Source organism: Podarcis pityusensis (genome assembly GCF_964106645.2).
Source record: "Podarcis pityusensis genome assembly, chromosome: 15".
Lineage (NCBI taxonomy): Eukaryota > Metazoa > Chordata > Lepidosauria > Squamata > Lacertidae > Podarcis > Podarcis pityusensis.
The window spans coordinates 37,958,547-37,985,587 of NC_138040.1; the positions used below are offsets into that span (position 1 = coordinate 37,958,547).

The 27,041-nt window shown below is 47.2% G+C and overlaps 1 protein-coding gene across 2 annotated transcripts; it reads left to right on the top strand.

Moving 5' to 3' along the window:
• Positions 1 to 38: 38 nt before the first annotated feature.
• Positions 39 to 13,793, top strand: DUSP26 (dual specificity phosphatase 26). Of its 2 annotated transcripts, none has more exons than XM_080982644.1 (4): positions 39 to 392; positions 8,475 to 8,746; positions 9,977 to 10,191; positions 13,170 to 13,793. In XM_080982644.1, the coding sequence occupies exons 2-4, from the start codon at positions 8,568 to 8,570 to the stop codon at positions 13,367 to 13,369; spliced, it is 594 nt and encodes a 197-aa protein (XP_080838770.1). In that variant the 5' UTR covers positions 39 to 392; positions 8,475 to 8,567; the 3' UTR covers positions 13,370 to 13,793. The 2 variants fall into 2 exon arrangements, with proteins under 2 accessions (XP_080838770.1, XP_080838769.1); XM_080982643.1 differs by having other exon boundaries at positions 46 to 392; positions 8,470 to 8,746.
• Positions 13,794 to 27,041: the final 13,248 nt, after the last annotated feature.

Below are 27,041 nucleotides of genomic sequence, written 5' to 3' on the forward strand. Positions count from 1 at the left end.
CATGAACTAACATATTAATCACAGCGAAGGGTCTGCGCCGTGGTAGCACAGGTGTGCTCCTGTGTTGCCGTGCAGACTGAAGCGAGCGAGCGAGCGTGTGGTGCATCTGTGGCGTGTGTTTGCACGTGCCTGCTCTCTCTGACTGGCTGTCTCCTGAGCTGCTACTCTACTCTCTCTCACCCATTCACTGTCTAATAGGAAACAAATCTGCCCCTGGACATGCCAGGGCTTAAAATAGATGTTGAGACAGCAGCCTTTCCCCTTCTTCAGCAGCAACAGCGTCAGTAGCAGGAGCGGCAGAAGCAAGGAGAGGGAGAGCAGAGGAGATGGCCGACTAGATCTGAAGGAGAAGCCTTCTTTCCCAGCTGAGAAAAATCAGAGCCTTGACAAAGGTAAAGTAACTGGGGCCAGCTGGCTCTCTTGTTGTCTCTTTGTGGCACTTCCACGGCAGGACAGAGCCTGTGGCTTCCTTGGTCTTTCCCCCTTGCACTGTGCCAGCAAGGAGATGCTTCTGCCTGTTCTCTCTCTGAGAAGCTGCCATTTAGAAGAAGCAGGCTATTCAATGCTTTGCATGTTTGTATGTGGCAGGGAACTGTGGCAGAACTTTGGCAGGATCGAGGCTTGGTGGAGTGGGAGGTCTCAGGCTGCATGCATGACCCTGTGATATTTACTCTCTGCTACCTAACTTGTCATCCCAACAGTGCGGTGGAAGGAAAACGAGAGCCAGATTCATGCTGATGTGCATATAAGGGTGGGGTATCTATGGGTCACATAGTTCAGGGGATTGATCCTGGTCTCAAAGAAAATGTGCCTCCTTCCCAAACACTGCTGCCACGCAGAACTCGTTCTTGGAGTTCATGTCTTTCAAAACATATCAAAGCTCTTGAAAGGCTGCTTTTTGGCAAAAAAAATTGCCGGGCTAAGAACCAGCGCAATTGGGCATGTGGATAATTTTGGAAGGACTGAGGGGGGTAGATTTGAGGACTCTGCTTGGCTTTTAGGCTTAAACTGGATACCTCGAGCCAGAGACGTCTTCTTCACACTCAGTCTCATTTTTCTGCCTCTGTAAAGTGGGAACAATTGTGGCCTCCCACTGAGAGGACAAATAAAATAAGGGCTCTTATGCATGAAACCCTGTGAAAAAGATAGATAACAAGGAGAGAGTTGCGCAGCATGGGAACATGGCTTCTTATCTTGCTCGTCTTATGAGGCTGGGAAGCAAGGCAGACAAAACAACAAGCAGGAGGCAATCTCTACTTTCCCCTCTGCTAGTGCTCCGGTGGGAGCATTAAAAGAGCAGTGCATCGTGTGCAACATCGTGCAGGAAGAAAAACCTCTCCCTCCCCACCCCACGCATGTATTCTGAACAGGGCTGGTCCATGGAGAGGAGTGGATCTGTTGCATCTGATCTCCAGCCTGGAAGGGTGCCCCACCCAGTGCTTGATTCCCGTTAAGCTAAATGACCATCGACTACCAATCCTTTAGAAATGCAGCTGCCTTGCTGCAAAAGCCAGAGGCCCAAGATGAGCTGTTCCGGGAGGGCCGGGGAACCTGTGGCTCCCCAGATGTTGTTGGACTCCATTTCCCATCAGCCCCAGACAGCATGGCCACCGGTCAGGGATGAAGGGAGTTGCAGTCCAGCCATATCTGGAGGAATCTGGTTTTCCCACCTCTGTGTTATAGCCCAGTAGATGGAAAAGCTTTATTTCCCTTCACAGGCTTGTAAAACCTTCCCCTGCTGGGTTAAAGCACTCAGGTTTCAGACTGGCTGCCACCCCCGAATGTAATACTTTATTTTGATGTAGCAATGAAGGAGAGGGTTGTTGTTTTTCTACTCCTGGACCTTCTCATGAAGGGTAAGGAAGAGATGGTGTTGGCACTCAGCTCACTGGCCTGAAGTCCCCCTCCTTGAACTGTCTGCTATCAGGGGCTCAAGCAGACTCCTCCATCCCCCATTTTGTTCACAATCCACAGGCCGCAGAGTCCTTATAAAAGCAGTTCTGCGTTCAATCGGTAAACAAGGGGAAGATAGAAAAACCACCGCCGTGTGTGAGGGCATCTCTGTTTCACTCCCAGACCGATACGCAGGCGCAGCTTGCGCCAAGTTCAGAAAGTACAGAGCAATATTCTAAACAATTTTACGCAATTCAGAAACAACCAATCATTTCTGGTGATTGTGTTAAGCGTGTGTGTGTATGTGCACCCATTTCTGAACACGATGCGATATCCTCTGCATTACCCAGTTCAGATTTTTGGTATTATCATCATTTTTGCCTGGCACCACACCCAGCAGCAAAGGCTCCAGGGAAAGCTGTCCTCTTGAAGCAAGTCAGCACCAAAGTGGATGTGACAGCGTGATGGAGCCTATGCTTTGAAATCAGACATTCCCAGCAGTTCTGAATGAAGACATGTAGCCACCTGAGATGGCCCAGCAAATACCACTCTCTGCTTTTCTTTTTCCTCTTCCTCCTCATGCTCTGTACTTTGACTTTTGCCTCTGCTACAGCAAGGGCAGGTGAGTCAACAGGCTGTCACCTGTTCAGAAGGTGGGCAGTTCGAATCCCCGCGACGGAGTGAGCTCCCGTTGCTCGGTCTCTGCTCCTGCCAACCTAGCAGCTCAAAAGCACGAAGTGCAAGTAGATAAATAGGTACCGCTCCGGCGGGAAGGTAAACAGCATTTCCATGTGCTGCTCTGGTTCTCCAGAAGCAGCTTAGTCATGCTGGCCACATGACCCGGAAGCTGTACGCCGGCTCCCTCGGCCTGTAAAGTGAGATGAGCATCGCAACCCCAGAGTTGTCTGCGACTGGACCTAATGGTCATGGGTCCCTTTACCTTTACCTTACAGCAAGGGCAGGTGAGTCAACAGGCTGTCACCCAACAATGACTCACTCAGAAGAAGGAACCTATATCAAGGAGTGAGGAATCTTAATCCCAGGGACCCAGTGAGCTCTTCCAAGCATCTCTCTCTGATCCTCAAAACTAGCCCTTTTTTGCTATCCCAACTTCAGAACCTGAGAGTTTTTGCCAGGCTGGAATTTGTTCTTGAACTCTGGAATGACTCTTACTTTGAGGGATAGAGAGGGATTGTGTGGAAATCAGCCTCCTGTACAAAGGTCAATTTTACACCTGCTGCGCTGCCCACTTTGGCCTCTGGCCTCACTCAACACCGGCATGTCTACAGGGTCAGTCTCAAACTGAGACCTTGTATTGGGGCAAGTGGCTATTTTTCTGGGGCAAGGCGTCAATTCTTTCTGAAGTTCAAAGGGCATTTGTCATGGCAGCAAAGCCATGGGTAGTCTCTTCAAGGCCACTTCCCCCCACAATGCGTTGCTCTGAGGAGTGACTCTTTCTCAGAGTAAGGCATGAGGAGCAACAGAGGAGATGTGGATGGGCAGTGGGCAGCCTAGAGAAGAGTTTGGATTTGATATCCCGCTTCATCACTACCCTAAGGAGTCTCACAGTGGCTAACGTTCTCCTTTCCCTTCCTCCCCCACAACAAACGCTCTGTGAGGTGAGTGGGGCTGAGAGACTTCAGAGAAGTGTGACTAGCCCAAGGTCACCCAGCAGCTGCATGTGGAGGAGCAGGGAAGCGAACCCGGTTCACCAGATTACGAGTCCACCGCTCTTAACCACTACACCACACTGGCTCCTCCTAGAGGAGGCACCACTGCACTGCTCCTCAAAGTCCTTTGCCTAAGATGTCTCTCAAATGGCCTAAACGAGAGGGCTAGATGTGGGCCTCAGGTTCAGTCCTGGCATCACTCCACAGGATCAGACAACAGAGGGTGCGAAAGACCCTCTGCCTGGGATTCTGAAGAACTGCTGCCTGTCAGAATACCAGGGGTTAGCAAACTTTTTCAGCAGGGGGCCGGTCCTCTGTTCCTCAGTCCTTCTGGGGGGCCAGACTGTATTTTGGAAAAATAATATGAACGAATTCCTATGCCCCACAAATAACCCAGAGATGCATTTTAAATAAAAGGACACATTCTACTCATGTAAAAACATGCTGATTCCCAGACAGTCCGCGGGGTGGATTTAGAAGGCGATTGGGCCAGATCCGGCCCCCAGACCTTAGTTTGCCTACCCATGGAGTACACAGCACTGGGCTTGGTTGAAAAATAATCTGACCCAGCAGAGGCCATTTTTAATATTCTGAAATAACTTCCTAATAGCTGCAGCTGCAATGCTCCCAGCCTCCCAGAATGGGTTTGGCACCTCCTATCTCCACTGCAAAAAAGTGGATTGTGCCGCACATTCCCCCAACCTGATTCTGACAGAAAAGAGCTGTGAAGTGGCAGGCTGAACATATTCCAAAGTTCAGCAAGAGAGGGTCAGATAGATTGATACAACAGCAGCGTTTGGATAGGCATACGATGAAGTCACCCCTGGGCACAGTTGCTGAAATGAGAGGTGCCGGAGACCCCTAATGTCCAGCTTTTGTGGAGTCTGCCTGAGGTTACTCGGTGGTGAGAGAACAAAATTTTGCCCCTTCTCCAGGGAGCACCAGCTCTTTAGGACAACTTCATACATGCTAAAGCTGCGTCTTCACTGGGCATTTGCCACTGAATAGTCACACCTGGTGAACTCACTTTTTACAGGGCATGTGCATGAAATCATGGGCAAGGTTTTGCATGTTTCTCATGTTTTGCCTGTTCAGCTTCTGTTTGTTTTCCAGAGCTCAGAAAAGCTGCCTTTTTTTAGCTCCATGGAATAGCTGCACAATTTCTGCAGGCGTCCGTGGACTATTGTGTTGCTATTCTGACCACCTATGGCCTGCATAGATTACTCTAGCCATTTCCTAAGAGCAACTCTGGCATTTTAACTCTCACTTTTCCAAACAGCATTGCTTTTATATTTAATCCCTCCAAGCCGCCGGGCCTTAAATTAAAATGGGAAAGATAATGATTAGGGTGTATTTAGCCCTGTTTCAATGCACAGTAGTCCTAATGAAAATCCCCCTCACCCACAAACCTTTGGGGCTTAAGAAAGGGAGGCTGCCCACTTGGCAGGACATGTTACGAGTCGCTGTTCCACTTCTAGCTGAAAGCAACACAGCAACAATTGGGTGTTGCTAAATTATCCACAGCTGGAAAGCACCTTAAGACATTGGGGAAATATTTCCAGCTGTGGCCCTGGTGCGTTTTGGCTCAGATTATACCCCCGGTGTCACTATGCAGAAGCAGAGCAATTCAGCATCGCAGTTTTGAGAGCCAGGAAAGTGAGCTTCAGGTTATATAGGAAGGTGTCTTGGGGACCAGATCTAACTCTTTGTCCATCTGGGCCACTGCTGCCTACTCTGACTGGCAACAGCTCCCTGGGGTCCCAGGCATGGAGGGGAGCTTCCCATCCACCTAAGTGGTCCTTTCAGCTGGAGATGCTGGAAATTAAAACAAGGACATTCTGTATGCAAAAGTCGTATTCTTTCCGCTGCAGGACAGTTCCTCCCCAAAGAGAGCAGAAATGGGTTGCCTTTTCCTCCTTGGGTTCCTTAAAAACTTTCTGCCCTCCTAGTCGAAAATCAGAACTCCCCTAAATACCACAAGAGGATCCAAGTGCGTGTGGAGCTGGGTGAATAATTTGTCTTTTTCCTCGTCTTGTAACGGGGTCAGTGCCAGGGTGGAGCTATCTTGATTTTTGTTTTTCTTCTCCTCCAGCTCCTGGCTGTCTCTGTACAAAGCTCCTGGCACCTGCCAGCCTCTCTCATTACTATTCTAGCCTTGGCAGCCTCTGAGCTGGCAGAGCTGTGCTGGCCAAACATCATTTTGAAGGAAGGCAGCAGCTGAGCTCATCCCGATCCCAACTGGTCGGGAGATGCCAGCTCAAAAGCTGAGGAAAACGCCAACCAGCGTTTATTTCTCCTCTGCACATGTGAATTCATTAAAAGTCATGTAAAATGATTGAATACCCATTATCGAACACTAAAGTGGCAGTTGGGTTTCTTCGCTTGTCTATTTGAACAAGAAAGCAGGTTTCAAATTGTCCAAGTACACAGGCAATCCAACGTAGCGTCAGGCCCCATCTGAACTACACATTTAAAGCAGGATCATACCACTTTAAACAGCTTCCCCCAAAGAATCCTGGGAGTTGTAGTTTGTTAAGGGTGCTGAGTGCTAGGAGACTACTATTCCCTTCACAGAGCTACAGTATCCAGAGTTTTTGGAGATGTAGGATTGATTGTTAAACCACTCAGACAATTGTGGTTCTGTGAGAGGAACAAGGGTCTCCTAACAATTCCCAACCAAAATCCCTTACCAAACTACAACTCCCAGGATTCTTTGGGGGAAACCATGGCAGTTTTAAGCGGCTGTGTGGCTGCTTTCAATGCCTGGCACTGATGGGGCCTGAAACAGAAAAAGCTAGGCAGGAGCAAGCAGACAGAGTTAATAAATGCCAAACTCACCGGGTTCCTGGAGCTCAGGCTATTGAGCCCCCAAACTAGTAGTGTTTCAAGGGCAACATAGCTGCCAAGCCCAATTTGTCCCTTCGAGATCATCCGAAACAACATGTTATCCAAGTGTCCTGTTTACCACGGAGCTATTTTCCTATTCCCGTCCCTATTTTATTCCGCCTTTCTTTCTTTTCTTTTGCAAAAGGCCTTGTAAAATATGTCAGGGAATGCTTATGAAGCCTACGCCACTCTGGAAGCCAGACAAGAATGCTGTGGCCGGACTGCTCACAGGAGCGAGTCACTGGCAACATCCTATGTCTCTTTGCTGGGAGACCTGTACTGGTTGCCAGTTTGCTACCAGCCCAGGCACAAGGTTTTTGTGTTCATTCTCAACAACTTGGGCTCCAAGTACCATAAGGCACCTACCGTATTTTTTGCTCTGTAAGACGCACTTTTTCCCTCCTAAAAAGTAAGGGGAAATGTGTGTGCATCTTATGGAGCGAATGCAAGCTTCGCAGCTATCCCAGAAGCCAGAACAGCTAGAGAGGGTGCTGTGTAGCGCTCCCTCTAGCTGTTCTAGCTTCGCATGAAGCCTCCGCAGAGCACGGGGAGCATTCATTCCCGTGCCCTGTGGAGGCTTCGCGGGTCTATCCGTGGCTTTTGCGGGAGGTGCGGTAAGGGACAGAGCGGGCGGCTCTGTCCCTTCCCCCACCTCCCGCAAAGCCAGGGATAGGCGCACTCCCTTTAAAGAGTTGTGTGGAGTGTGTGTGCGGCTCTTGGGGGAAAGCCTGCAAGCGCCACACACACACTCCACGCGGCTGGTGAAAGGGAGTGCTGAGCAGAGCCTGGGACACATACAGGCTCAGCGCTCCCTTTAAATAATATTTTTTTTCCTTGCACTCCCCCTCTAAAAACTAGGTGTGCCTTATGGTCAGGTGCATCTTATGGAGCAAAAAATACGGTAATTCCTTACGCTTGATCACTGAGAGCTTCTGATAGGGCACTTTTTGCAGTCTCTCCAGTGCCCCGAGGCTGAAAGCTCATCCACACTTTTGCTTGTCCCACCTCTTTACCAGTCTTTCAGACCCTCCAAGAAGCCATCCCAGTTTCTGATTTATAATAATAATAATAATAATAATAATAATAATAATAATAATAATAAATTTATTATTTATACCCCGCCCATCTGGCTGGGCTTCCCCAGCCACTCTGGGTGGCTTTCAACAAAATATTAAAATACAGTAATGCATCAAACATTAAAAGCTTCCCTAAAGAGGGCTGACTTCAGATGTCTTCTAAAAGTCTGATAGTTGTTGTTCTCTTTGACATCTGGTGGGAAGGTGTTCCACAGGGTGGGTGCCGCTACCGAGAAGGCCCTCTGCCTGGTTCCCTGTAACTTGGTTTCTCACAGCGAGGGAACCACCAGAAGGCCCTCGGCGCTGGACCTCAGTGTCCAGGCAGAACAATGGGGGTGGAGGCGCTCCTTCAGATATTGATTTGATCCTGGAATGTCCTAGAGCTCTCCCACCTCATTCCCAAAGCTGAGAAACCACTAGCTATGCTTTGGGGAGAAGGGAAGAGCCCTCATGTCTGAGCCCTCATGCTTCCTCCCCAAAGCCCACTGCCTCCCTTACCCAGCTTTGGGAAGGCAGCACGAAGGCTGCAGCGGTGGGTGTCAAATATTGATGGGGGCCACCAAATAAAGCATTGAGGGCCATGTTCGGAAATACCTGATTTATCCCCACCTACAGTAGAGGGCAGCCTACTAATGTGGATCAAAAGGATGCAAGAAAACAAGATCCCATCATGTTGCAATAAGTATGTTTTGATTTTATGGTTTAGCATTGCTTATATTTTGAATTGCATATGGGAAAAACACCATAATCTTTCCAGTGCTTAAGGCCTGTACCAGTCTTAATACAGCCCTGGTTTACCCACTGCTGTCAGTGCTCTAGCCCCATCAAGGACTCCTTGCTTTAGCCATTTCCATTTTTAACAGGACCAGGAAGGAGAGACTCCGAGTGCAGACGATCCCCAGGCTGGATGTGGTCCTGCTAATACCACCTGTGCTCTCTTCCAGTTTAGAAACCGACCGTGGGTGGTGGTCGCAGCAGAAACACTGCCCCGCCCCAGCCCCCTCAAGAGGCCCGGGATGCAAGGGGGGGCTTGGCGGCACCAATGGCCTTCTTGTCCCGGTTCTCCCGGAACGGATCCAGGGCTCCCAGCCGGCGGATACACGATGACACCGTCAGCCACCCCATCCTCAGCGTCTTCGAGCTGGAGAGGCTGCTCTACACAGGGAAGACAGCCTGCAACCATGCCGACGAAGTGTGGCCAGGACTCTACCTGGGAGATCAGTACGTACCAGCCCAGATGTCACTGTGGGGTGGGGACAGTGGTGGGGAGGAAGTCCTGTGATCTACAGCTGCTAAGGAATTGGAGGGCATGCATGACATTGCCTACTATCAGGGACTGGGCAGAGGAGGAATGGTGGAGACCACCTCCCCATCTTGACCCCTCTAGGGAGGAGGAAGAAGACAGTACAGTGGTACCTTGGTTGCGAACAGGATCCGTTCCAGAGGCACGTTCGCAACATGAAAGGAATGCAAACCCACAGTGGCGCATCTACGCACATGCGGGTTGCGATTCACTGCTTTTGCGCATGCGCGTTACGTCATGCGGCGCGTCTGCACATGCGCCAGTGGCGAAACCTGGAAGTAACCCTTTCTGGTACTTCCGGGTTGCCGCAGGATGCAACCGGAAAAACGTAACATGAAGCAAACGTAACAAGAGGTATGACTGTATAGATTTACAACAGGGGTTTGAGGGAGGTCACAGCTCAGAGGCAGATGAGGCGGAAAGTTGGGAAATAATGGTAGAGTAGGAGGCAGGACCGGAATGGCAGTTGGCTGGCACGAAAGCCTTCCAGACCCCCCATCTGCCAGAACCTGGCAAGCCTTAAAAGTAGGAGAGCAAAGAGCTCCAAGACAGAAAGCAACGTAGCAGCACCTGTAGAAGTGATGAATGAGGAAGTGGGAGAGACGAGGGGTTGGAGATTCACTTGGGACAACATCATTATCCAGGAGGCTGGGTACTATAATATTTATTTATTTATTTATTTATTTATTTATTTATTTATTTATTTATTTTTTCCACCTTGCCCATCTGGCTGGGTTTCCCCAGCCACTCTGGGCGGCTTTCAGCAAAACATTAAAAACAGAATAGAACTTCAAACATTAAAAACTTCCCTAAACAGGGCTGCCTTCAGATGTCTTCTATAGCCTCTCTCTGTAATTTTGAAATAAAAAAGGATGTTAAGGAACTTTTCCTTGTTTTTATACTTTCCTGGGCAACCAGCCAGGAGCTGCTGACAGCATCCAGGCACCTACAGAGGGACAAATCTCCATTTCTCTCTGTTTCTCATGTTTCCCATCCTGAAGTTCATTCCACCCCTTTTCTGCATCCATTTGAGTTTTCTGTTTAAAAGCCTGCACGAGCAACCTTACTCCTTTATGTGCACACCAGCCAGCTGCACTGAGAGGGTTGCTTAACAAGCTTCCCTGCTCCATCTTCTTCCCCCCATGTAGAGATATAGCTGCCAACCGCCGGGAACTGGCACGCCTGAACATCACCCACATCCTCAATGCCTCGCACAGCAAGTGGCGGGGAGGGGCCGATTACTATGAAGGCACTGGCATCTGCTACCTGGGCATTGAGGCCCATGACTCGCCCACTTTCGACATGAGCCCCTACTTTGATCCCGCCGCTGACTTCATCCACAAGGCGCTGAGCAGGACTGGAGGTGAGTCCATGGTGGTAGGTGGCTTGATGGCCCAACTTTTTGCAGAACTGAATAGCTCTCCCTACCATTGGTTAGAGTTTCACATTAGGGTGACAATGGTCTGGATGGAAGTAGGACTGGTGCCTGTGAGCACACTGTCATGGGATTGGTGTGCTGAGATTCTTCCACATATGTGGTGGACCTGTAAAAGGATAGAAGAGTATTGGGAAATAATTCATAATGAATCGAAAAAAATGTTTAAAAGTACTTTTCCCAAAACAAATCAGAGTCCTTTTTGTTGGGGATAATTCAGATGGAAATTCCCATGTGTCAAAAAAGGTTATTTATGTATGCCACTACTGCGGGCCGTGTTTCATTAGCCCCAAAATGGAAAGCAAGTGAGGTCCTATCTAAAGAAGATTGGCAACTTAAACTGATGAACTATGTGCAGCTTGCGGACCTAACATATAGAATAAGAGAACAAGAAGAACATACGTTTCAAGAAGATTGGAAGATGTTTATTAAATATATGGAAAATAACTGTGTACAGCTGAAAATGCTGGCAGCATTATGATAAATTCAACAGTGTAAACAAGTTTTGATGGGTGTAATAATGGAATACTGAATGGTTTAGTTTATGTAAAATATGCAGGGATTTCACCTAAACATTAGGAAGAACTTCCTGACAGTAAGAGCTGTTCGACAGTGGAATTTGCTGCCAAGGAGTGTGGAGGAGTCTCCTTCTTTGGAGGTCTTTAAGCAGAGGCTTGACAACCATATGTCAGGAGTGCTCTGATGGTGTTTCCTGCTTGGCAGGGGGTTGGACTCGATGGCCCTTGTGGTCTCTTCCAACTCTATGATTCTATGATTCTATGATTCTATGATTATTATGATATGAAAAAATGAACCATGGAAAGAGAAGAAAGGAAGTCATTGACATTTTTTGGTTGTTTAAATGAATATTTTAAATTGTAAAACAGAAAATTTAATAAAAATTATACACACACAAAAAGAGATTCTTTCCCATGGTGAGAGATTAACTGTTACACCCAGACCATATCCATAGCATGTATTTAAAGAGCATGGCTTCCCCCACCCCAACCCAAGAATCCTGAGAACTGTAGTTTGTTGCAGGTGCTTGAAATGGCAGCTCTGTGCATGGAGGGGTCCCCTAAAAACTCAGTTCCCAAGAATCTTGGGGGAGAAGCCAAGATCACTGGGTGATCTTGGGCCAATCACTACCTTTCAGTTTGCTCTACTTTGCAGGCTTGCTGTGAGGAACAAGTAGAAAGGGGGGACTGTGTGTGCTGCCATGAGCATCTTGGAGGAAAAGCTGAACACAAAAGTAAAAAGTCTGTGAGCCAGTGCACACTTACCTGAAAATAAATCCTGCTGAACATTGCAGGATTTATCTCTGGATATCTATGCATATCATAAAGGGACGTGGGTGGCGCTGTGGGTTAAACCACAGAGCCTAGGGCTTGCCAATCAGAAGGTCGACGGTTCGAATCCCCACGACGGGGTGAGCTCCCATTGCTCGATCCCTGCTCCTGCCAACCTAGCAGTTTGAAAGCACATCAAAGTGCAAGTAGATAAATAGGTACCACTCCGGTGGGAAGGTAAACGGCGTTTCCGTGCGCTGCTCTGGTTTGCCAGAAGCGGCTTAGTCATGCTGGCCACATGACCCGGAAGCTGTACACCGGCTCCCTCAGCCAATAAAGCGAGATGAGCGCCGCAACCCCAGAGTCGGCCATGACTGGACCTAAAGGTCAGGGTTCCCTTTAGCTTTACCTTTATGCATAGCGTAGGGGAGACATATTTTTTAGGGAGTGCTACCAGGTGCCCCCACAACAGGCTCCCTCATTGGAGCTTGGCTCCAGTGTGCAAGGAAGCTGCAGAAACAGCTTCCTCGTGCAACGGCTCAATGCCGCCAGCCACAGCTCCACCCCTGGGTCAAGCCTGACCTGGGGGCAGAGAGAGGCTACAGCACACAAGGAAGATGCCAAGTATCTTCATCATGCCTGGCTGCAGTTCTGCTACACCACTGGCGCATCATATATTTGTTTTTGACGTGTCTAAACTGCCCATCACCCTGATGGATCCCAGGGCAGTGTACAGCAAGGAAAAGATGCATCTTCATGCACCAGTAAAATTGAGGACTTGTCCACACTTCTGCTCATCCTGTGTCTAGAATGCATGAACACAAGCAATTTTCCACTTGATCCACACAGTGTGGTCATTGTCCTGTGGAAATTGGGGACCTTTTTCAGGCAAACAGCCACAATCCCTCCTGGGAAATTTCCCGGGGCCATCTGCCAATGGTGGGTGGGGCCAGCTGCAAAAGTAGGTGGAGCAACCATGCAAATTTTACCTTTGTGTGATAGCCTACTTTCTACACACACACACACACACACACACAAACCTCTTTATTCTCCATCCAGGGATGCAAGAGGCATGATCAGAGTTCAAGGATACATTCCGACCAAGTGAAAACACTCAAGGGGAGTGAAAAATAGGACATGAGGGCCAGATAGTAATGCCTGGAAGGCTACATGTGGCTCCCATTCTTGAGGTCCCTCACTCCTGTGTCCCGAACCAAATGAGGATGGAAATATAAGGTTGTGCTGGGGGAGGGAATCTCTCTGGAGTTATTTAAATTGGTGGCATTCTGGAAGAGATCTTTGCTGAGGTGCACCTCTAACCTTACGGGCCATAAATGCCTCAGCTGCCATTTGATATTAATAGTACACTTTAGCTACTCTCAGATAATGGTTTTAATGCTGTTGGGAGCTCTTCAGACTGCAATCTGCATTACTTCAGTTTATTCTGAATGCGTTTAGTCATCCCTACTGTGTTTGGAAGGCAGGGAGCCTCCTGCTCCTTCTGTTGAGTAGGGCCCTGGACCTCTGCCCCCAAGTCCAACCCTGATGGCAACACTGTCAACACTTACTTTGCATATCTACATCTGGCACATTTATATCTCCCCTTTCTTCCTGCAGGAAGGATCCTTGTTCACTGTGCTGTGGGGGTGAGCAGATCAGCCACTTTGGTCCTCGCCTACCTCATGATTTACCATCGCTTGACCTTGGTGGAGGCCATAAAGACCGTCAAGGACCACAGAGGCATCATCCCCAACCGGGGGTTCCTACGTCAGTTGGCTGCCCTGGACAACTCCCTCAGGTTGAAACAGAGGCCATGAGTGGAAGGGCCAGAGGGGAAAACAATGTTGGAGCCGGTCCTGAGGCATTCCCAGGCCATAATTTGGGCTCTGGTATCCCTGAACTTCCACAGTTCCCGCCCTGCAGAAGCCCAATGCCTACAAGGCCTCTAATTTTTAAGTTAGCTTCAGGTGTCAGCCACAGGTGAGCTGGCTCAGGTTTCCGAGAGGCAGAGAGTTCCCCAACCCCTCTCTCCATTTCTCCCTCCTTTGGGAAGCCATAAAATGGGGCTCTTCTTCATATCAAGTCTCAACCTCAGACCAGGGGAGCCTTCAGCTATCTAAATCCCCTCAGAGTCCTGTGTGGTGTGGCCTGTCCCCATATTTGCTTTTAGCCTTTGTTAAAGTGCTTGGGTAGTTCCTTAATGTATTTTAGCTGTGAGAATAAAGTCCTGCAGAGACTAAATGCATCAGAGCATTTTTCCACCCAACAGTGATAGGCAATTATGGGGCAAGGGAAGAAGAATAGGTTTGGTTACTGCTAGAGAGCCATGCTGCTGCTGTCTGGGGTGGGGTGAGGAGTAGTCCCAGAACAGCAACTGCCCAAGGGTCCCAGGAACTTAGAAGGGCCTTCCACTGGCGTAACCCAGCTGCACCCCAATTCATCACCCTCTCTACCAAGCCCACAGGTGCTTTCAGTTACAGGTGGTGCTGCTGCTGCTGCTTTTGAATGGGAGCCAAAATCAGCTCCCTTCCAGAATGGCTGCCCACCATTTTAAGTTACCCAAAATGTAATGCCCTGGACCACAGATTTGTAAAATGTATTGTTTTCACAGCTCTGTAGCCTGAGTTGATCAGTAATTCTGTTGCAGCCACTACAAGCAGGGCTGGGCCCTGCCCTGATTCAAGGAAGGTTGCTGGTTGCTGGCCAGGACCATGCAAAGGGGCTGTCTAAAGCCTGGCACTGGCTTGGATGGAATGAAGTACACGGAGCACTATTCTTATTATTTTTAACCATTCTCCATCACTTAATGAGAAAAGAAACTGCATTCAGAAATTGTCAAAGGGGAGAGAAAATGTTAGTGAAATTCTCACAGGCATGGTGTGGGCTTTTACTTACTTTTACTTACTTTCAAGTAGGCCAAGGGGCATTCGTGAGCCTCTTTTCTTCCACTCTAGCTAGCTGGTCAAATATACAGAATATGGAGAATCAAGTCTTTTCTGAAATCCACTGTTGGGTCATACCTTTTTTAGGACCAACCAAACATGTCACCCAAAAGTGGCAAGTTTTGAAGAGGGAGCAAGGCAGCTTCAGCTCCAGAGACCTGCCAGGACCAGCAATGAAAGGAAGTGCCGTTTGAGTGATACCAGGCATAAAGATAAAAAGTTCAATGGTTCCTAGAGCAGAATTGCTGGTGGAGTGGATTCCCCACCTCCTAGAATGGATTTTTTGTTTGTACCAGCTGCTGAAAGTTGAAGGAGCTCAGGTTCATTCTAGGAACCATGGGGGGGGGGGGGAGAGAGAGACCATAGATCAGTGGTACAGATATATTTTGCATCCAGGTCCCAGGCTCAATCCCCTGCATCTCCAGGTAGGGCTGGGGGAGTCTCCCTGTCTGAAACCTGGAGAGCTGCTGCCAGTCAATGTAGACAATTCTCTGGCTCTGTATAAGACAACTTCCTATGCTGCTATGAATGGAATGCTTCATCCCTGCTCCATCAATTTGCTCCCTTGCCTACCTGTAAGTCCATGCCCTCACCTGCCTTCAGTCACTCATTGCCTGTGGCTACCAGGCGAGGGCTTAAATCAGGCATAGGCAAACTCATCCCTCCAGATGTTTTGGGACTACAACTCCCATCATCCCTGACCACTGGTCCTGTTAGCCGGGGATGATGGGAGTTGTAGTCCCAAAACATCTGGAGGGCCGAGTTTGCCTATGCCCGGCTTAAATGCAAAGTTGGCTCACCAGATGCAGCATAGAGCACACTTCCAGCTTTGCAAAGTTACCCACAGCAGATCACAGAAAACAGCTCCAACCTGGATACTCCTGCAAGAGTTCCAGCAGCTTTGGCATTTCCTACGCTGGCAATGAAAATAAATTGATGTCGTTGGCTAGAGTGTAATGTCTGGTTTAAAGATGGCTATCTTCCGCCTGTTCTCCCCCCATTGTTCATTTGGGATGTGGACATGGCACAAAAGAAGTTCAAAGGCACTTTTAGCACCAGGTGTGAGAAATGATGCCAAGGCCCTTTTCATCAGTATATAAGCAAAATTAAATCGGAGGTTCTGCACAGCTGTATTATTCAGCAATCCCTTTCCTCCATAGCCATGTTCTCCTTATAGATGCCAACCTCAGTCTGTCGTCATCCAGTTCTTGGCTGCCTGCTTGCCTTCCCACCCAGGTGGCGGTCGCAGCTGCCAAGTTCCTCCCCCTTAGTCTCAGTGTTGCCCTTTTAGAACTCAGCAGGGAGAAGGATGGGGACAAAACTAGAATAAATTGGCTCTGCCTCTCACTGGCTCTGGTCCCACCAACCTTTGGCCCGCCTGCTTTCTGTGCAGAATTATATGTGTGGAAGTTGCCCAGGGTCATTTGACCCTTTTAAATGGTCCTCTTTTTCCTTCCGATAAAAGACTATGCAAAATACTTTCTTTAAAGTTTAAAAATGACGCATTACTTCTACTTGGTACACTGAAACATTTTTACATGAATTTGTATCTGAGACTAATATTTACAGACTGATTGTGAGGCACACAGAAGCATAAAACAACACCTGCTGTTCTCACAGTTAAAATTCACTCTCTATACAGCTGATAAATGAACCAACGGGGGGGGGGGGACTGACTACTTTGATGTTAATGCTACAGCATTAAGCCTTTGCATAGTATTTTGGAGGCATGATTCCCACACTCTCCACTGCACCAGTTTCAGTGGGCATTGGCCCCTACAGCTCACAAGTAAGCCCTGTTCAGCAAAGGGCTTGGGCAACTTCAGTTCAATGTTTGTTGATTCCAGATTCAGTCTCATTGCTTCCTGTTTATGCCCCCCACAGATGCAAGAAGGGGGATAGTTAGTGATGAATACCCGCTTACCTGGGAATCTAGGGTTGCCATATTTTAAAAAGCAAAAAAGAGGACACTATGACAACTCTCATTTTAAATACCTCTACTATGTGTAAGTTATAGAAGCTGTGAAATATTGCTGAGGGGGGCAGGAGAAGAGAAGAGGAAATCAAATCTTCAACCACCGGTTATGTCTATGTCTCATCCGGAAAGTATAGCCAGAGATATTTTGGCAAATTTTAAAAATCCACCCGGATGGAAATTTTACCCCTGAAAAAGAGGATGTGTCCTGGAAAAAGAGCACACATGGCAACCCTAACTATGCCCCATTGAATGCAATGGAACTTATTTCTGAAAGAACTTGCATAGGGTTTAAGATGAGTTGAAAAGTGAGGCTGGTCTGTTGCATTTTTAATGGATATGTAGTGGTGGCTTGACAAGCTACACCCACTGAAATACAGTGGTACCTCGGGTTACATACGCCTCAGGTTACAGATGCTTCAGGTTACAGACAATGCTAACCCAGAAATAGTGCCTTGGGTTAAGAACTTTGCTTCAGGATGAGAACAGAAATCATGCTCTGGCGGCGCAGCGGGAGGCCCCATTAGCTAAAGTGGTGCTTCAGGTTAAGAACAGTTTCAGGTTAAGAACGGACCTCCGGAACGAATTAAGTATGTAACCAGAAGTACAGTGGTACCTCGGGTTAAATACGCTTCAGGTTACATACGCTTCAGGTTACAGACTCCGCTAACCCAGAAATAGTACCTCAGGTTAAGAACTTTGCTTCAGGATGAGAACAGAAATCATGCTCCGGCAGCAGCAGGAGGCCCCATTAGCTAAAGTGGTGCTTCAGGTTAAGAACGGTTTCAGGTTAAGAATGGACCTCTGGAATGAATTAAGTATTTAACCCGAGGTACCACTGTACCACGGTACCCTCAATCTAAGCATGTGGCCAGCCTAATAGGACTGTGCTGTCTACACCACACAGTAGGAACCAACACAGATATTGGGATGATTCAGAGAGGTCACTCAAGAGGTAGTGAACAGATTATAGCTTACTAACACTTGAATACACATGGATACATACAAGCAATATAAATATATACACACACAAGCCATGCTAAAGAGAAAGCAATGAATAGGTGCAACCAACACACAGGAAGTGTTTAATTAAAGGAACAGAAGTCCCTCCAAGCCTTAATAGTGCTTTATGTATCTGCAATGGACAGAGGTGTGGTGCCATTGAGGTTTTCCTGCCCTCAAATGGCCACAAACCAGGTAAAAAAAGTAGTCATAATGGCAGGACAATGAAGGAAACACTGGGGTATAACAAACTGATGATGATGTCATCTGGGTGTTCCCTAAAAAGTGAACAAACAAAGGGAAGCCATTCGGGGGGGGGGGGAGTGTGAAAACAAGCAGTTCCTTGCTAAACAAGTATGTTTTGCTCCATGGATCACAAGTGGTGTAGACCTGGTATTCTGTTGTTGGTATCCGTCTGTCTCAAGTGACAATGGAGTGTGCCTCCAGGGGTGAAGTCAAACCAAAGCGACCACCCCGGGGCGCAAGTCTGGTCAGTGTCTAGTTCACACGTAAAGTAATTTCTGTGAAATCTAATAGACACAAGAGGGCAGTGTGGCTCCTAGGTAGTGTGGCTGAGGGTGGGGATCACCAAGAGTTGACCCAAACCAGTAATGAATGAGCTTCCCCTTATATGCATGCAACCAAAGGTCCAGAGAAGGTCCTTTCCCAACCTGGTTCTCTATCCTGATGTTTCGGACTACAAAGCCCATTAGCCCAAGTCAGTATGGCCATTAGTTCAGCTACTTGTTCAGTGAAGAGGCAGCAACTTCTTTTCCTGCCAGTCTCTCCTCAATTGTTCTGAAGCTGCTACACCTGTGTCCTCCAGGTGTTTCTGGACTCCACTTTCCATAATTCCAGATTTTTGGCCATGCTGGCTGGAGCTATAGTTTGTTAAAGGTGCTGGGAATTGTAGGTCTGTGAGGTCAGCAACCTTAACAAATGATAATTCACAGGATTCTTTGGAGGGAGCCATGACTGGTGAAGTGGAAGAAAATGGCTTTAAATATATGGTGGGGATCTGACTCTAGGTATGAACCTAAAGCTCACTAAAGATAACATCTGGGCAAAATATAGAGGAGCTGGGAGCCAGCAGGGCTGTAACAATCTCTTCTGGCTTTCTTTTTTGTCTGCCTCCTAAGTAACCTAAAGAAGGAGAAATGAACTGGCACCTCAAGAGAGAAAGAGAGAGAGCACAAACTCAAAATACATCCATTCAGTCCCATTAAAACCATATAGATGCTCTTTCGTATAAAAGTCTGTACAATTTTCATAATCTAGGCAAAGGTCTTCCAACACAATGGGAGTGGAACAGTTAGGTCCTTTTAGACTTCATGGTCTTACCAAATGCAACCATGTGCCTTACTTCACTCGCTTCAAAATCTGGGAAGCCGGTCCTACTGCTTTTGAGGGGGGGGGGCTTTCTCCTTGCTCCGCTGTGCGGTGGCCCTGGACCTCTGCCCCAAAGTCCAGCCCTGACGATACCGCTGTGCACTGGGCCCACTTCAGAAAATACTTTGCTCTGTTTACAGATACACACCTTGCTCTGTTTGCTCACACATACGCACACATTCTTATCTCCTGGAGAGAGGAAAGCTCATGAGCAAATCCTGTCCCTCAACTTTTAATGGATGGGGAGGCTCATGTAGAGAGGCTAGTTTCATGGAATCATAGATTTGTGGAGTTTGAAGGGACCCCAAAGGTCATCTCATCCAGCCCTCTGCAGTGCAGGAATCCAGCCCACAGCTGTCCCTGGGTGGCTCGAACCACCAACCTTCTGGTTAACAGCCAGATGCACAGACCCATTGCAGCACTGGAAGCTTCCATCATTAGTTTTGGAGCCAAACAGTTGACTAAAACCTCCAGGTTCAGAGAAAGCAAACCCTGGAATAGCAGTTCGGGGGGAATATGCCACTTTTGTGGCCTCCTTGTAGGATTCTTGCAGCATCTGACTTCAACGATTAATATCCTTGTCATAGTACAAATCTATGATGTGACCACACTGGGAATACTGCATGTTGTCCTGGTCACCACACCCTCTATAGGGATGTGTGTAGATGCTAGGAGATGATATATTTATTGGATAGTATCCTTCCTTCCTCATGTTTGTGAGTTCAGCAGAGTGGTATCCCTTTACAGCTTAAAAAGAACCTTAGGATAATTTAAGTTTTAGTTTAAGTAATCCAGGATGCTTTAAGGCAGACTGGATTCTTCTGGTATTCCCTCCTTTTCTCCCCCTTAAAACAATAATTACACAAACAGTCTTGTAAAAGGTAAAAACAACACTTACTCACTTAGAATACTTGTTGAAGACTAACAGACACAGCAGCTTTGTTCAGACAGGCTTAAGATGGTAATTCAGTTACAAAGACATACTTAAGTCTAGCTTAAAATGGTGTCTGAGCATTGGAGCTCAGGCATGCAGAGGTTCTTCTCATTTTCTGGCTTGATAACGATGGTAATGAAAAGGAGCATGTGCCAGGCAGGTCACAGAATAGATATAGCTATGCTCTTCCCCTGTCAGGGCACTGTGAGTGTGTCTCTCACAGAGTTTACTCTAGCAAACTTACAGGAAGATTCTGTGAGATTCAGCTCCTATCATGCGCCTATCTAGCAAAGCATGAATTGTTGGTTTTGACCTCATTGTAAATATCCCACAATCTCAATAAGGGAGTTCTAGATCTGGAGAAGGTGCAGAAAATGGGAACCAAAATGGTCAACTCCTCTATGGGAAAAGGCTGCAACACACACACACACACACACACACACACACACACACTATTAGAACTTGCGGTCATCCACTGAAGCTGAATATTGGAAGAGTTGGGACAGGAAAAAAGAAGTACTTCTTCACTCCAATCATATTTAGACTATGGGATTTGCTACCACAAGATGCAATTGTGCCCACCAACTTGGACAGCTGTCAAGGGAAAGAAGTATAGCAGATAAAAGTCTAAAACAGCCCTTACTGACAAACGAATTCCAAAAGTACATTCCATATTTTTTTTCTGGCCATGCTTCTGTGTTGGTATGCACAGTTTAGCAACACTCAGTCATGCAGAGTGAGGAGGAGGCAAGCATTTTCTACTACTGAGTTTCATTGAAAACCATATATTAAGATTCAAACCGTGCTCGCAAATGGGCATTTTTCCTTTGCCAGCAAACTTACAAATCCAAGCTCGCTGCCCAAGTGACCGGTGAATCGGCACTTGCAGAAAACTCCTATGAAGCCTGAGGTTGTCTTGGGTCCACTCTATCACTGGAGGCCTCAGCAGCATGGAGGGCCTCTTACCAGTTTGGGCTGGTTTGTTGGCTGTGGCTTCTCCAGGAGAAGCTTGCTGTGGTTCTGCCTGGGGTTGCTTCTGAAGATCATTTGGAAACTTCAGTTGGCACAGAATACAGCTTTTAGGGTTTGGACTGGCCCTGCCTGTTTAGATCACGTCTCATTGGCATTAAAAGAGCTCCTCTGGCCGGCTGTATCCTTCCGAGCCAAATCTAGAGTGCTCGTATTGATTTTTATTGCTTTTTAATGGCTTGGGACGCAAGTACATAAAGGATCACTTCCCATACGGTCCATCTCACCCACGTTCTCAGGTTATCAGCTGAGTTCCTTCTCTCTGCTCCTTCCTTGTTAGAGGAGAAGCAGGTGTCAACCAGAGAAAAGGCCTTTCTGTCTCTTGTCTATGGTGCCTACAGCTAGGGCTCACCCACCTCCAAGGAGACTGGCTCACTTGGAGGCAAAATTGTCCTCTCTTAAACCCCAGACAAAGCCACTTCTACCCCAGGAAGGAATTCTGCAAATTGACTGCGCACATGCAACTTTGCTTCCTGACACACTAATGATACCTTTGAGTATGAAGCTAAGCCTAGGATGGGAAACCTATAGACCAGGGTTTCCCAAACTTGGGTCTCCAGCTGCTTTTGAACTACAGTCCCAATCATCCCAGACCACTGGTCCTGCTAGCTAGGGATGATGGGAGTTGTAGTCCAAAAACACCTGGAGACCCAAGTTATAGATCTTCAGGTGTTAGATGCCCTGGTAAATCAAAGCTCACAGTCATCAAATATCTCCTTCTAATACGGTGTATATTTCACGCTTTGCCATCGCAAGGAACCCAAATTGCAACACAAACGTTACAGAGCTTTAAATCAGCAACAATTACAACAAGGAAATCTAGATTTCATGTTTCATTTCTGGGAGGGGAAGTCAATTGTGAAAAATGGAAGTGGGGGGGCAGGGGGCGGGGAACAACAGTAGACATTTTGTACAAGCAAATCAGTTTGATAAACTGGTGGTCTGTGGTGTGTGCATGGAAGATCCCTACTCAGGCATAAAACTCATAGGATGACTTCAAGCTAGTCACTGTCTCTCAGCCTAACCTAGTACGTTGGGTTGTGAGGGTAAAATGGGGAGGCAGAGAATAGCATGCATCAGCTTGAACTTCTTGGAGGACTCCTTGAAAGGGAGGTGGGTAGCACTGTGGTCTAAACCACTGAGCCTCCTGGGCTTGCCGATCAGAAGGTCGGCGGTTCGAATCCCCGCAACGGGGTGAGCTCCTGTTGCTCTGTCCTAGCTCCTGCCAACCTAGCAGTTTGAAAGAAGAAGAAGAAGAAGAAGAAGAAGAAGAAGAGGAGGAGGAGGAGGAGGAGGAGGAGGAGGGGGAGTTTGGATTTGATATCCCGCTTTATCACTACCCTAAGGAGTCTCAAAACGGCTAACATTCTCCTTTCCCTTCCTCCCCCACAACAAACACTCTGTGAGGTGAGTGAGGCTCAGAGACCTCAGAGAAGTGTGACTAGCCCAAGGTCACCCAGCAGCTGCAAGTGGAGGAGCGGAGACGTGAACCTGGTTCACCAGATTACGAGACTACCGCTCTTAACCACTACACCACTCTGGCTCATGCCAATGCAAGTAGATCATTGTGGAGGGAAGGTAAACGGCGTTTCCGTGCACTCTGGTTTCTGTCACAGGGTTCTGTTGCACCAGAAGAGGTTTAGTCATGCTGGACACACGACCTGGAAAGCTGTCTGTGGACAAACGCCGGCTCCCTCAGCCTGAAAGTGAAATAAGCGCCGCAACCCCATAGTCGCCTTTGACTGGACTTAACTGTCTAGAGGTCCTTTACCTTTTTTTTTACCTTGGAGGAAGGGCAAGATATAGAATCAAAGGGTTCTGTATCATAGGAGGCGTCATCTACTCCACACACACCCCTGCAATACATCTCAGCATGTGTTTCCCCATCCAAATTGAAACCATACCTGACCCAGCTTAGCTTTGCATATGTGCCAGCAGTTTTATTGCTGCACCACTAGGAGGAGTCATAAAAGTAAGAATGAATGCATGAAAAAATAATGTGTTGTTTGACATTTTAAATTTGTAAACCAAATCGTGTGAAGGGTGATGTATGCACATTTTAAATAAATAATGTTCTCAGCCGTGCTCTAAACAGATGCCAAACCAGGCTATTAGGAGGCTTGGTTATGCTTCTGTGTTCTGCGAGTACAGGCAAGCGCGCGCACACACACACACACACACACGCACTTCTTGAAATTTAAGCAGACCTTTCATTACATGGTTGGGCAGCTGTCTGTCTGGATCTCACAAATATGCAAACAATAGAGGATCATCTGACAGCCACGAAGGGTGCCGTGTTCCGCCTGCAAGTCAGATGGGATGCTAACAAGCACCTGCCCTGTGTCTGGAATGGATTATAATCCCAGACAAGCTCTGTGGTTGGCTTGGTGCCTGCCAGACTACTAGAGATTCCTTGTAAGAAGCAGATCTGTTCCTTTGTCTTTCTGGTTTGGTTTTGTTTCTACTATATGAAAGGGGTCTAGATAGCAGGTGGCGCTTGAGGAGCAAAGTACCTCATTCTAAGCCAGTAGCCCATGGCTCTAAGGTGAAAGAGGCAGATAGCAACTGTCCAATGGGCCTTAGGGTTGTGTCTCAGTGATAGAGCACATGCTTTGCATGCAAACATCCCGGGCTCAGCTCTCTGTCTGAAACTCTGGAGAGCCACTGCCAGGCAGGGTAAACAAGAGTGAGTGAGCTGGGCCAGCAGTCTGACTCCATGCAAGGAAGCTTCCCATGTTTCTAAGGCGTGCTGGGTAGGCAGCTGTAGAATAAATTAACGCAACGTTCAAGAGAAAGGGTAAGAAGTTTCAACGGATCCTGTGCGCACCCTGGGTTGGTTTTCTTTGGAAAGAGGTTACAGGAGACCTATGGTATTTTTGTGATATATGATTTATTGACACAAGAAGAAGAAGAGGAGGAGGAGGAGGAGGTGTTTGGATTTGATATCCCGCTTTATCACTACCCGAAGGAGTCTCAGAGCGGCTAACATTCTCCTTTCCCTTCCTGCCCCACAACAAACATTCTGTGAGGTGAGTGGGGCTGAGAGACTTCAGAGGAGTGTGACTAGCCCAAGGTCATCCAGCAGCTGCATGTGGAGGAGCAGGGAATCGAACCCAGTTCACCAGATTATGAGTCCATCGCTCTTAACCACTACACCACACTGGCTGCACATTAAAGCATCTGCCTTGCAGGGAAAAGGGCCTTGGTAAAAGAACCAGAACGTCCTGGTAAATGCCCCCCATCTGAAACCCTGGGGAGCCACTTGCCAGTAGGGATGGGGAGAAATCTGCCTCAGTTCGCATTTAAAGGCAAACCTACCTAATCCACACTTTCTGAAATGATACGAGAACTGAAACTCAGTCATCCTATGAAATTTGCACTTCTCTGAATTTTGCAACCAAGTCACACGTACAAAAATGTATGTGCCGGGGCAAAGTGCGCATAAAGATACATGAAGGTGACCTGGAAACTACAACTAATCCAGAATGCGGCAGCTAGACTGGTGACTGGGAGCGGCTGCCAAGACCACATAACACCGGTCTTGAAAGACCTACATTGGCTCCCGTTACATTTCCGAGTACAATTCAAAGTGTTGGTGCTGATCTTTAAAGCCCTAAACGGCCTCAGTCCAGTTTACCTGAAGGAGCGTCTCCACCCCCGTCGTTCTACCTGGACACTGAGGTCCAGTGCCGAGGGCCTTCTGGCAGTTCCCTCATTGCGAGAAGCAAAGCTACAGGGAACCAGGCAGAGGGCCTTCTCGGTAGTGGCACCCATCCTGTGGAACACCCTCCCATCAGATGTCAAAGAGAAAAACAACTACCAGACTTTTAGAAGAGATCTGAAGGCAGCCCTGTTTAGGGAAGCTTTTAATGTTTAATAGACTATTGTATTTTAATATTTTGTTGGAAGCTGCCCAGAGTGGCTGGGGAAACTCAGCCAGATGGGCGGGGTATAAATAATATATTATTATTATTCAATACAAAATGCATTGCACTGGGGACAATTGCTTTGCAAAAATGTGTATGTAAGACTGCATCCAAGCGTATGACTGCATCACACGAAAACTCTGATGAATTATCATGAGGAATATTTATATCTATATCTATATCATCTATCATCTATATCTATATACTGCAAGTCAATATGAAAATGTGGAGAACTGAATTTAAGATTGGGAAAATGAGAAACAGCAAGCAACTGAAACTGACATATTCTCCCATCCAGAGTGGAGTTCCCAAGATGAATGGCTCCTTGAATGTTTCCTTCCAGCAACTCCTTCAGCCCAGCTGGTGTCAAAAGCGTTGCTCTGCTTTCTTTGGACCACATCAGTGAGGCTGAGACGGGGGTCTTGTCATCTGAGCAGCTCAGGACCTCCATACACACTACTGCAGGGAGGTGCTAACACAGCGGTTAGACTTCACCCCTGGAGGCATACTCCATTGTCTCTTGGGACAGATAGATGCCAACAACCATTGTCAGTCATACTCAACAGTGCTGAGCTAGAGGGGCCAATGAGTTCCCAGGTCTCCTTGCTTCCAACACACAGTAGCAGGATAGTGAGAGTGAGTTATCTCTTAGTTAACAGCCACACTGGATAATGGGAATGCTGACTGATAGTAATCCACTGCATCATCTTTATAGGCAACTTTTTCATACATTTTTAATCTTATGTCTTACTGCTTTCTTCAAGGCAGTTTCAGAATGCTGACTGGGGAAGTTGCAGGGAGGGGAGAGAGATTTATCTGCCACAAAACAGCAACGATTCCCTGCCCCTTCACACATGCATTTTCTTTTGCCTCTTCAAAAGGAACACTGTTTTAGAGGAAGTGCACATGGCTTGTCAAAAAGAAAATGAGGTGGGAGGGAGGTAGGAAACCATTGTGGCAAGGGAAAAGTGCAATCTGTTTGTCCAGCTTTTGTCTGTGATGGGGATATTACTCATAAATGCAGAGTCCCTGGAGTAAGATAAACCAAGGAAGATGGGAGCCGCAGTGTATTCCGCATATGGTTTGTTATGTACTGAGTTGAATAGGATCCAAAATACAGCAGTCTGATTGGTCCTAGAACAATAGGATCCAAAATGCAGCAGTCTGATTGGTCCTAGAACAATAGGATTCAGAATGCAGCAGTCTGATTGGTCCTAGAACAATGCAGCAGTAGGAATGGTCCGCAGGAGCCACCCAATCCAGCTCCAGGTGGAAGTGAATCCACAACCTGATTGGCCTACAGGAGAATCCTGGAATTAGCCAATCACGTGCAGCCCATTGTGTAAATAATGTATATAAAGCAGATATTTTGGGGAAACTTTCATTCCTCCTCACCACTATGAGCTGAATAAAGAGCATGAAATCCACTCTCGACTCTGAGTATATTTCATGGTTGTTTGTTACATTTTGTTATGTACTGAGCTGAATCCTAGAACAAAAGGATCCCGAATGCAGCAGTCTGATTGGTCCACAGGAGCCACCCAATCCAGCTCTAGGTGGAAGTGAATCAGCAACCTGATTGGCCTGCAGGAGCAGCCAATCAGGCTTCCAGAGGAGGTGAATCCGCAACCTGATTGGCCTACAGGAGCAGCCCGGAATTAGCCAATCACGCTGGGTCCATTGTGTACAGTATAGCTAGATGTTTGGGGGAAAGTTTCATTCATTGCTACTATGGGCTGAATAAAGAGCATGAAATTCACACTCGACTCCGAGTATATTTCACATTTATATCCTATTTTTCCTCCAAGGAACTCAAGATGGCATCCACGGTCCTCCCCTCCCCATTTTATCCTGCCAACAACCCTGCGAGGTAATTTTGCCTAAGAGACTGCAACTGACCTAAGGTCAACAAGTAAGCAACTACAATGATGTATCGAGGACATAATGACATCCACACTGAGCTTTCAAATGCCATACTTCTTAGAATACTTGAAAACTCTATTGTCGGTATATATTACATTTAGCACCAAAGTAAGAAAGTTAGTAATAATTTTTAATTTGAATTTTTAGAGATCCAGACAATACTTTCCAGCACATTATAAAATAAGACCACCTTGCAACTTTGCAACATAGTTATTCATTTTTATTTATGTATTGAATTTGTATACTGCCCTATACCCAGAGGTTGCAGGGCGGTTCACAGAACAAAATCAAAATATAAAACCACAATATATAATCAAAATAAAAACAACAACCCAATAACACCCCCCTTTTATCAGTTATCCCCAGTTA

Excerpts from the sequence above, each read along its gene's own strand:
- DUSP26 (XM_080982644.1), top strand. The coding sequence starts at position 8,568 with ATGGCCTTCTTGTCCCGGTTCTCCCGGAACGGATCCAGGGCTCCCAGC. Across the intron at positions 8,747-9,976 it reads GGACTCTACCTGGGAGATCA|AGATATAGCTGCCAACCGCC; the intron begins GTACGTACCAGC and ends CCCCCCATGTAG. Across the intron at positions 10,192-13,169 it reads GGCGCTGAGCAGGACTGGAG|GAAGGATCCTTGTTCACTGT; the intron begins GTGAGTCCATGG and ends TTCTTCCTGCAG.